The following is a 12,022-nucleotide window of genomic DNA, read 5'->3' as shown; positions in this document are numbered from 1 at the left end:
ATCCTCTGAAAGGATTCCATTAGTGGGTCACTGACATGCTGCGCTCCTCATTATATTTAGAGATCACCACCAGCGAGCAAGCAGCTGCTCTCATTTGCCTTCATCACTTTATCTTCCCTTCTTCCTTTCATTTTCTTTCCCGTTCACAGACAAACAGAAAAACATATCCAGAGTTAAAAATGTGAAGCATAAATAGTTTCAGGCTTTTTAAAAGAGTGTGTTCATCCAATTTTCTCCTTAGGTGTTCTTTTGTTGCTGTGAAATTAAAGTAAGGAAAATTTTTTAGCATTCAGACTCTCGTAACCCCGCAGAGTGCAGATGAATCCGATCTGAATATTTCAGACGGCAACAACAATGGTGATGTCTGTGTGAGAGTTAGTGGGGAATAGTAATGTTTACAAGAAATGAATTCTTATTTAGCTCCATCAAATGCTGACTGACACAGTCTGCTGGGAGTAGATAACACATATCAGTTGTTGTCTGGTTCAAACAGTGTAAGCAGGTGATGTACAGGATCCTTTTACACAGTAGTTTTAAACATATGTGCAGCACCAGTGCAAATTTGTTACAGCCTGAAAGAAATGTGCAATCTGCATACACCAGCCACTTTATTATGCACAGTATACCTGTTCAGTTTCAACAACTCATTACGTTTATGTGTTACAATTACAGCTAAGACAATCTGCCAGATTTTGAGCTTTAGAAAGGGGAAGAAAGATGATTTAAGTAACTTTAAATTGGCGTGTTTTTTGAAGTGTTTCAAAAACTGCTGATCTACTGAGATTTTCCTGCACAGCCATCTCTACAATAGGATTTACTGAGTTCAGAAAACGTGAAATATCCAGTGAGTGGCTATTCTGGGTGAATGTTGATGTCAGAGGTCAGAATGTAAAATGACTCAGACTGCTTTAAGCTTATAAGAAGAGAAAATCATTCATAACCACTTGTTAGAACCAAGGTATACAGAAGAGTATTTCTAAACACACAATACATCTGTCTAGCCCAAGTTGGACATATTGTGTGTTCAGATGAGCACTGGATACCTGAGTGCCACTCCTTTCAGCTAAGTACAAGAAACTGAGGCTGAAATTTGCATGGACTCACCAAAATTGGACAACAGATAACTGGAATAATGCTGTGTGGTCTGATGAGTCTCGATATCTGCTGTAACATTTGGATGGTAGGATCAGAATTTGGTGTAAACAGCATGAAAGCATGGATCAATCCTGCCTCAAACATTGCAGCCTAGTGTTGGTGATGGCTGATGGCTGCTTTTTATCGCACCATGTCACAAACCTCTGATCATCTCACGCTGATTTCTTGAACATGATAAGACGTTTGCTGTGCTCAAATGGCCACCACAATCACCAGATCTCAATACAGTAGAACTAATATGAGATATGGTGAAACAGGAGATTTGTATGAGATTTGTATCATGGGTGTGCAACCGAAGTATCTGCAGCAGCTGCGTGATGCTACCAGGTTAATGTGGACCAAAATATCCAAGGAATGTTTCCAGCACCTTACCATGAAGAATTAATAGTTCTGAAGGCAAAAGGGCCCTAACCTGACACCAGTGAGGTGCACCTAATAAAGTAGCCAGTGGATGTAAATTTGAAAAATGTTAACTTAATGTGATGCAAGAATACAATACCAAAATCAGGTTTTATGCTCATAAATGATGAGGATATTTTACTGTATCAAGTTTCCATAGTGACTGAAAATACTTGTGAGTATGAACAGTTTTTAAAAGGCTAAATGACTGGCATTTTCACTTAGTAGGTTCATATTTAAAATTGTTAAAATTGTAGGTAAAGGCAGCATCTTCTTGAACACAACCTCTTTTTTTTTAAAGTATGAAATGTTGAAAAGATAGTACTCTAGGTAAGTTCTATTAAAGGGTTACTCCAAGGATTGGAAGTTTGATAGAGTTGGAAGAGGATGAGATCATGACCCTTAAAAAAGAAATGTTTTAATTGTAATAACCTCAAATAAGTTTAGCTCTTTCCTAAAATAAAAAAAGACATATGTACTTTTAAGTATAAAAGAGTGCACGGATTAAAGAATGGAAAAGCATTGCCAAAAACTGGATCAAATGACTGGATTAAATGAGCTGAATGCCTGTGAAGTAGCTACACAGACAGGTATTATTTGGGGGTAATAAAATATAAATCAAAGCAACATTCAACAGCATCCAGAACTAATGTGACTTTTCAAAAAGTACAGCCATCTACGTCCAAAATTCAAATCCTGCTAAGTCACGGAAACGTGATTGTGACCACTTTGTCAGTTGTTTTTCAAGGTGTGGTGAACCAGGAGCTCAACTTTTAAGGACAGATTTGGGGCTGGTGGAAACCATAAAAGTCAGAAATGTGGATAATTTAAACTAAGTGAAAGAAATGTGAGCAGCAGTGTTACTGCACTCAAGTACTCCTTGTTACCTTTGAAATTAGCCGCTTACCACTCCTACTCCTGCCGAGCAGGCTGTCCTTTAGAGAGGGTAAAAACCCTATTACAGTCAACATAATTGGAGAATTAAGACACCACAGTCACATCAGATGTACATTTATCAGGCTTAATTTCATGGATATAATAAAACAGCATTACCACTTCAACATGAGACAGCCTATCAACTGCGATGCTATCGAGATAGAATTAAAGAGCAGTCATTTTCTTTTCAGTATCCAGACTATCATCATGAATCTGGGGAAAAAACTTGCTCTAACCTACAATTTATTTTTACCTTGGCTCATAACTCATCGTTAGCTTTTCCAGAAAGTCCAATATAATTGGATTATACGCTTCCTGGTGACTATTATTCATATATACCGGCACATATTGGAAACTCTGCATTTATTTCTTGTGAGAAGGTGGAAATTCAGCTCCATTTCATTTCTCTATCTCATGCCATTTTTTTTTTCAATTTGAGGTTTTTTTTCCCCCTTGACATCTGTATTCTAATTCCCAAAATTTGCTTCATTCTACCTTTATTTTCTCAGAATAAAAAATGTGAATATGTTCCAAACTGTCTTTTGCCGGCTTCATAATAAGTGACAAATTGATTTCGTGTTAGAAGAGATGGCAAAGTTTGATAACAAATGTCTTCTTTGCCCATCATTCAGGCACGAACATTAAATTCCCAATCAGCTCTCATCATGAACTTTGAGCTTAGGCTGGATGACTGGATTTTGGTGTAAAAGAGTTTTGTGTGTTTTTAACGTCCTCAGCACTAATGTCAAAGATGACACAGCACAAATCTGTATTGTTATAATGTGATTCAAAGACAGTGTGCCGGATGGAAATGGATTTAACCTCTGACATTCTTTCCTCTTCAGTAGTTACTGATTACTGGAGAAATGTCCAAGGTGTAAAGCAATTTCTCCTTCACCTCTTGCGATTTGAACATTCCCGTTAGGTTACATCCCCTCATCCTGACCTTTTTTTTCTCTAACGTTTGCAGACACAGAATGCACGTTTCCACCATGTACGAGCACTGCATACGGATGAGGCATCTCTCTCAGGAGTTTGAGATGTTGCAGATCACCCAGGAAGAGTTTCTCTGCATGAAGGCCTTGCTCCTCTTTAGCATTAGTAAGTACTCTTCTGCGTGCCAAAAATGAAAACATAAAGAAGTGGACATACAGAGGAGTGAGTACAGTCAGAAATGAACATGATTTTTTTCTTTCTATTTTCACCAGTTCCCGTTGAGGGTCTGAAGAGTCAGAAGTACTTTGACGAATTGCGTCTCACCTACATCAACGAACTCGACCGCCTCATCAACTTTCAAACGACTACGAACACATCTCAGAGGTTCTACCAGCTCACACGACTCATGGACTCTCTCCAGATGGTGAGTTGGTGAGATGTTTCTTCAGGCTAAAAACAAAAATCCTTATTCCAAAAAGATACATTCATACTTTTGTAAACGTTTCTAAAAAGCCTCACTTGTGGATGCATGGAACATGGATGCACTTTTGCAAATTTGAGAGAAAAAAAATGGAAAAACAGTGTAAAGAAGGAGCTGTAATTATATTACACTAAAACATTTGTTGGAAACACATCCAGTTAAATCACATAGGACGGAGTACTTTAATAGCCCATAACAAAAAACATCCTTCATGCTAGTATTGGAAAAGAATCTGATTACTCAGAAGTATAAAATCTCAGAAGTGGTCTTCGAGGCAGGAAAAGGCCTAATGGATGAGTTTACTATGATTCATATCCTCACATTTTTATGCCAGAGCGTTAACTGTGTGTATGTCTGACTCATGTGCCCCAAGCTGTTGTCCAAATACTATCTGTAGTAAATTTCATCCACATTATGATTTTTTCTTTTCTCCTCTGTTTCAGACCGTAAAGAAGCTCCATCAGTTTACCTTTGACCTTTTTGTCCAGGCTCAGTCACTTCACACCAAGGTCAGCTTTCCAGAGATGATTGGAGAAATAATCTCAGTACATGTACCAAAGATCTTGGCAGGTTTGGCTAAACCAATCTTGTTTCATAAGTAAAAGGAGATTTTTTTTTTTAAAAAAATCAGAAAATGACTCATCTTGCAGCCTCCGTAAACTTTAACTAAGGCTTTAAACTGTTTCCCCACATCTTCAATCTGACTGCTTTTATCCCTGCCTTGTAATCACATTTTTATTGCTCAAGGCGTTTTACGTTTGGGGTTGGGGGTTTTTGCCTTTTTAGCCATAATTGAGATTGTTTCTTCAAAACTATTAAAGCTTTTACCTGAAGAGCTGTCTTTTTATGACAGCTTTGTGGTTCATGAGATCATAAGAGGATTGTTTGTGTTTTCTGATGGAGGAGAGATTCAGCTTTACATTTGCAGTTAAGTCTGTAAAACATGATCACCTAAACCTTTGTGACATCGTTATGTATAACGGACAAAGAAATCACAAATCGTAAATAATATTCGGATTACCAAAGTATTTTAGCTGCTGCCTTGCAGTTCACTTATTCATTTCATATTTGTGAAAGTGAGATTCCCGTATGGCTCAGTCACAAAAAAACCCACATCCTTTATGCCACAGTAGTAAAATTAGGACGTCAACCTCTTTGCTACTTAATACTTGTCCAATGATTACATTTTTTTTTTCACATTCAGCAGTTGATTGCAAGTAGTTGTGGCAACCAACTATCCAGAGGTTAAGGGTGTCAACCTCTGGACAACCACTTTTGCGATCACAAAACAGCTGCACACCTAGTGAGAGGCAACCAGTCTCTAAACACTTGCAGTCTGACTTTTACTGACTTCATTCTCTATCAGACTGGTGAATGTTTCCAAATAACTGCGGTCTGGTTTATAAATGCAGACCGACTGCCTGCGTGTCGCCATTTGTCAGTTTATGCTTGCTATTTGTGGAGGAATTTTGAATTTCTGTTTCAAATCTATCAATGAGGTTCTAGTGGAAGTCTGAATGTAAGTAGATAATGTGAATTTCTGTTTAATGTGAATTCCCTTGAATGATTTGCAACACCCGGTAACATATTGATGTGATATTAGGGCTGTGCGATATGACCAAAATCTCATATATAAGAATTCTGTCGATATAAATCACAAAAATGTAACATTTTCTGTCAATTCTGTGAATCTCGGGCAGCTCGACTTGTGGGAAGCTGGAGTCGAGTGTTTTAACCGATGCATGAAACGATACATTTTTAGACATTAGTTATAACAGCCGCCGTTTTCTTTGTGAGTATTTATTACACGGCGTGCTGCGGGGAAAAGCCTGTTCTAACGTTTGAGTCTAAGGTTTATTTTTTAGCACCTGGCGGTTCTTTTCTACTTCTCATCCGTAAATAATCTGCTCTTTCACGTGATTCAGTTTATTTTGAAAAGTCTCAACAGGATCTTGAGCTTTATTGTGAAAGGTTTATGTGGTACATAAACAAGCGGACACGCGATGGTATTACCGTCGTTGTTGCTCACCACAACGCACAAAAACAGGCGCTTGTCCGTCCGTAGTGTGGTTATATAAAATATAAGAGAAAGAGAGAACTTAATATAGCCACTGCAGTGACCATCAAAACGGTGAAAAAATATTGCCGTAAACAGTTTATTTTGCGACACCACGAAACAAACGATAGCGTAAAATGAAACATAGACATTTTTATATCGTCATCCGATATATATCGTTATATCGAACAGCCCTATGTGATATGCCGCAGTTAATTGCCGTAGCACAAACAGATTGATGCCGTTTTATTGCAGTCACACCAAAGGTACTTTAAAGAGAGCGACCGACTGCGAACGGTCGCGGATTTGGTCACTGTATTTGAAGGGACCATTTCAAAGGCAACCAGATCACAATTTCATTGAACATAGCTGCAAAAATCTTTGTCCGTGCTGCAGTCTCCAGCTACTGTTTTCGTTAGAGTGACTGTAGCATAAAGGACCATAGTGCCATACAGTAAACGATTTGAAAGACATATATTGTCTAAATCGTTAATGGCTCAGGAAATCTAAAACATGTAAAAGTCTTTTCTGGGCAAAACGGCCGACCAGTGAACTTGCAGACTTCCGAACTGCCGGAAATTCAAATTCCATATCAATTACCTCGATTCATTGATGTTTTCTTTGGTGCCTAAATTCCAGTCCAGTGAACAGTCATAGGCCTAAACTTCTACAAGAACTGACAAAAATCTCACTTTTTGTGCACTGATTAGTGTAAATCTTATATATAAGTGTCCATATTCTAGTTATGCCTCAATAAGTATAAAGAAACAAATTACAAAAATTATAAATCCAGTACAGTAGTGATTTATTTGAAGCCTCTGACACCACAATACAATCCCTCATAGCTGTATATTCTGCTCATTTGACCCATTGTTAAAGTGTTTCTGACGTGTGATGTATGTTTTCAGAAGGAGACAAGAACATGTTAAAGACAAGGTGAAAGATTCACATTCATTTCAAGCCTTCTGTGAATTTTATTGTCCAGCACTCGAACATGATCAGTACTGTGATTGTTGTGAAGCATAGCGTAGTGTGAAATTTCAGCAAAGTCATGAAAAAAACGTTTTAAATGAAACATCATCTGCTCACTTTGTACTTTAATACTTTAATATTTAGACATCTTAAGCAGCACATTGACCTTGTTTGGCTTGCAGACCACCACGCAGAACCCACCGCTCTTTACAACAGCAAATATGCAGACTGGATATCTTTGTTTTGGTTTTTGCTTTTTTGTAAGTTAAAAAAAGACCGTCTGTTAAGATGTTTCCTTACCCACAGTCAGCGTAAAATGAACCTCTTTTCTTTAGTGACTTTTCTATCAAATGGAACAATATGATTTGGTCATGAAAATATTAATTCATTATGCAACTAATGTTACAACAGATACATTGTCTCGTTTTGTGCATGCAGAACTGTGTAAATATAGTGCCTTTAAAAAGTACCGATGTTTGGCATTGCCACGTACATTATTTTAAAAGTTGAATGTGGCTACAAGCGCTCTTATTTTTAAAGCTAAAACAAAGATGTGACTAATTAGAAGCCTCTGGGAAGTAAGATAAGATAAGATAAGATAGAACTTTATTAATCCCTCGGGTGGGTTCCTCTGAGAAATTCGACTTCCAAAAAGCACAGTCACGCCACATGACGTGAGTCATGAGAAGAAAGCTAACATAATGTCATCAGCTGTAACAGACAGGGCTGCATGTAGAATGCACAGCTCTTACTTCGTCTGCACGACAACACTGTGCTGACTGCTTCGCGCTGTGGCTGTCAGTTTCTAGAGCAAGGACTGAACGTCTTGTAGGGATGCAAGCAAAAAAGGATGGCAGCAAATACAGGCAAATACTGAATTAGATTCGGGGTGCCAGAGATCTTAGATTGCAGCAGTAATGTTTTACAGAGCAACAAATTTCAAATGACAGAAAAAAAATTCAATTTTTTTCAAGACAAAAACTGGAAGGCCCTCGGATGTGGAATGTAAGAATCCTTGACAGGCACTGCCAAACCTCAGAGATTAAAATTAAGGAAAAAAATCTGTGGAATGCCTTGAAGATAACCGATCGCAGTCACAGCCGAAAAGCATTCATTTGCAGAAATGGATGCAATTATACACATCTACATTTCATTAAAGACGTCTGTTCAAGTGTTCAAACGCAAGGCATTCTGTGCCTACAACATGGCTTATATGATGCAACTGATTGATGTAATTGAGACTCAACTGTAGCACATCCTGCCTTCTCACAATCAAGCTGCTCTGTGCTTACAGCAAAAGTAACTTCTGTGGTCTTTTCTGCACCTTTTGACAATTCATTCATTTGATAATGTTTTATAACTCAGCACTTAACGAGTCCACATTCCATTAGAAGATTGTAGATGCATGTATTATGTGTTTGTGTAGTTGTATGGATAACTTTTTGCTTTACAGAAAGTGACGCACAGACATCCGTGTATTACCTGTTTATCGTATATTGGTTGGTGGTGTAATTGTTGTTCAGTACACAGTGATCGACTGTCTGTCACAGTCAGTTTCACAGCTCCTTTGTAGCCTATTCATTCCTAAGCTATAGTGAAACCCTGTAGAGCATCCAACTTCATCTGCACAAATAAACATATTCATGCTTTTTTAACTTGTCTTCTTGTACACTACTTGCTATGCGGAGTGACTAGGGGAGGAAAGAGAATACAGTGGACAGCTATGGGTTTAGACTAAAGGTGATTTGGCCCTTTGGAAGTTGCAGAGAAACCAATTTCCGTCATGATGCAAACAAGACACCTTTCAGAAAACTGAATTTTCAGTAAGCATGTTGTCTACAGAAAAATATATTACATATGTAAGACTGCTGCAGCAGTTAAGAACTCATTCAATTAACTGTGGTTCTAAATATTGTTGTTTTATGCTGGTTTAGCTTTTCTACACATTTCACAGCGGGCACAGCCAACACAACAGTGCATTAATAAGACATAGATGCGTCTGTAAAATTTTGATACTGATGTACTCAAAGAAGGTCATGGCGTTTGTATTTTGCTGAAATAGCTGATATGTGCCCAGTGTACTGCATATTAACAGGGTTCTTTGTACATGCGACAGTAACTGTATATATTGATCAGTTTGATGTCTGTTTTTGTGTCCAAACACTTGACTTTCAAAGTTGTTTATTGTATGATTTATATCTTTTGTGATCTCTGTTTTTTCAAAATGTGTGTTTTTCAAAGGTGTCATCTTTTAAAGGCAATTAAAATATTTCTGACTCTGAAAGTGGTATATGTTTTCTTGGAATAAATAAACTCTTCAGTCTTTTTACTACGCTCTATTGGAGCCTTGAAACTCAAAAACAGATTTGTCTTTAACTAAAAAATAATAATAATTTAATAAAAGTGCTTGTGATGACTATTTGGGTAAGAAAGGTTCACGTTTTACTCTTTTTTTAAATTCTATTTTAAACTTACAAAAACCTGCATTAAAGAAAGACAATGGGGCAAAATAAAATGAAAAAGACTTTTGGGCCAAAATCCAACTTTTTTCAAGTAGTCCTTTAATTTATGCTGGAGTGACATCACAACACAGTTCACAATTCAAAATAATATCCAGAAGATATCATTTTGAAATCAGTTAGTTGGATTTGGTGTAGTTCTTTAGTTTACCCTCCTTTTGAGCCACCTTTAGCCAATATTAAGACATCCCTTCTTGTTGGCGTCTGACTGAGACAAGAGTAGAAAAAAAAAAACTGAAGCAGGGTGTTTAAAGGAGTCAAGATTACTTACGCAAAACCCAAGATTATTATTTATTATTTGAAATTATTTTTTTAAATAATGTTATTTTTAATATAAACATTTGTCATTATGACTACATATATATGAGACAGAAAATAATTAAAAGCATAAGACTCCTTTAAATGTACTTTAAATGCAATTCCATGATATCAGTGAGCAGATCTAGTGATAAGCGCTTCATTAAAACACAGACAAATTAATTCCAAATGCAAGAGTGGAAAACGTTAGCGCTGATTTTTCAGTCACAACACACATTCTTTTGTTCTTGTATGCACTCCTCCGTTTGAGAGTCATGCGCTTGGCTGCAATTAACCGAAGCTAAAGGCTAAATAAGATCGTGAAGGACCTCAGCCATCCCAACAACAGACTGTTCTCTCTGTTGAGGTCAGGAAAGCGATTCCGCTCCCTGAAGACCAACACAGAGAGACTGAGGAGGAGCTTCTTCCCGCAGGCGATACGGTCTCTCAATCACACCACCACACAGTACTGACCCACACATATGGTTCTTACACACACACTGGACTTTCTGGACTTTGGTTTTGCACAACACTGGTCACTATATTCTTCATTTCCGGTTAATACTTGTACAGCTGCTGTTATTGTGTATATATTTATTTATATTTAGATTTCTTCATACATTCTTATATAGTTCTATATTGTGTATTGTGTATTTTGTTGTACAGTTATTTTATTTTCAACTTTAATTTATATATTTATCTTTATCTTATTCTTCCCAGTTAAATTTACCCTTCATTCTAATTTGTGTTGTACAGTTATTTCATTTTTAACCTTAATTTATATTTTATTCCTTCCTAGTTAAATTTACCCTTTTTAATTTTTCATATTTATTTCCTATCTTATTCATAGCCTTTTCCTTTTTTGTTCTCTTTAGGTCACGAGCAGTTGTCCAAGCATTTCACTACATATCGTACTGTGTATGACTGTGTACGTGACAAATAAAATTTGAATTTGAATTTGAATTTGATTTGAATTTGAATTTAAATTGGCATGAAATCAGAATGGGAATTTCCATTGATGCTCGATGCAGTTCAACCATCCAATCCACTGCAGAGGGATCAAGGTATGGGGTAGGGAGGGATGGCTGGCAGTGTACACTGGAATGCGGAGGGAGGAGTGGACGGCAACATAAATACAATGCAAAAGTGCCTTTGACAGATAACCGCATAGTGCATAATGGTAAGACCCACTGTGCTCTTTCATTCCGAGAATTTGTTAGTTCCACAGGAAGAAGAGCCACATGACCAGTTATGCTCTTCAGGGGATGGTTGAGGGTTTACAAAAAAAGATAATGGTAGTAGTCAGATAGCGCTGTGTGATCACTTTAGGAATTCAGCGCCACAAGGGGAGATGCTTCACCAACATTTTATATGGGCTGAGGATTGGGGCCCACTTTATTGCTACTGAATATGTATTTTAATTGAGCATTTAAAGAACTTTTCACTTCTTTAAAAAGAAAATTTAGCTTTTGAGTGTGTGTGGGTGGGTTGGTGGGGGTTCTAAGCATACACAGAGATGGCTTCTGATGGTTGAACAAGTTGCTAATATTCATTCTATTCACCTTTCATTTTATTTTCCGTCTGTGATTTGCTCTGAATGTTAGTGTTGTTGGTGTAAAGGCAGAAATTTCGAACATTTTATTCTATCAAAGTCTAGACAAACAATTATATGACTTTACTAAGTCTCTCCTAAAAGACTAAGAACCTATTTTGCTTGTTGCTGTGTTTTTGTACATATACTACATACTGTACTACATATATACACATACTGTTATAATAGTGGATGCTCATATTAAACATGGTTTTAAGTTATAAGCAAGTACATTTACACTTCCAGTGAAGTCAAAAGCCCAGGCTTCAAACACATCTAAACATTCAAGCTACACAACAACAGTTCTGTTGTGTTGACTTTGGTTAAATATTGACAAGGTGTCAACACCACACAAGTGATTAGATGTCATATGAAGGTAAAAGGGGAAAAAAATCAGTAATGAATGGAAAAGAAATGCATCTTACTCATGAGTCTGGTTTAGAAGTCCTTCAGTTTATTTTTCCTTTTTTTTAAAACCAGAAATCAACCTGAATTTTAAAAGCTGGATTAAAAAAAATGTAAAATTAAAACAACGATATCAACAAACACATAACACACAAGTGTAAAATTTACATAACAATTTTAAGAACACAGAAATGGAAGCAAAAACACTGGAGTGTTATTTTCACATACTCTAACAGTCAAGTTTGTTTTATGTTTGAGCTGCGTTAACGCTACCA

General features: G+C 37.0%; 1 protein-coding gene across 1 annotated transcript in view; it reads left to right on the top strand.

Annotated features, from left to right (window-relative positions):
* ar (androgen receptor) overlaps nt 1–4,524 on the top strand; it is a 42,190-nt gene extending 37,666 nt beyond the window's left edge. The window contains exons 6-8 of the mRNA XM_085364347.1: nt 3,461–3,591; nt 3,699–3,850; nt 4,351–4,524. Coding sequence (XP_085220473.1) covers nt 3,461–3,591; nt 3,699–3,850; nt 4,351–4,509 — 442 coding nt within the window. The 3' untranslated portion in view covers nt 4,510–4,524. The remainder of the gene's footprint in view (nt 1–3,460; nt 3,592–3,698; nt 3,851–4,350) is intronic.
* Nucleotides 4,525–12,022: the final 7,498 nt, after the last annotated feature.

Source organism: Diplotaxodon limnothrissa, linkage group LG10 (assembly GCF_057381915.1).
Source record: "Diplotaxodon limnothrissa isolate DT_005_m linkage group LG10, D_limnothrissa_male_GT1.1, whole genome shotgun sequence".
NCBI classification, from domain to species: Eukaryota; Metazoa; Chordata; class Actinopteri; order Cichliformes; family Cichlidae; genus Diplotaxodon; species Diplotaxodon limnothrissa.
Note: the sequence above shows the minus strand (reverse complement) of the source record. Positions and strands in the feature narration are given on the sequence as shown.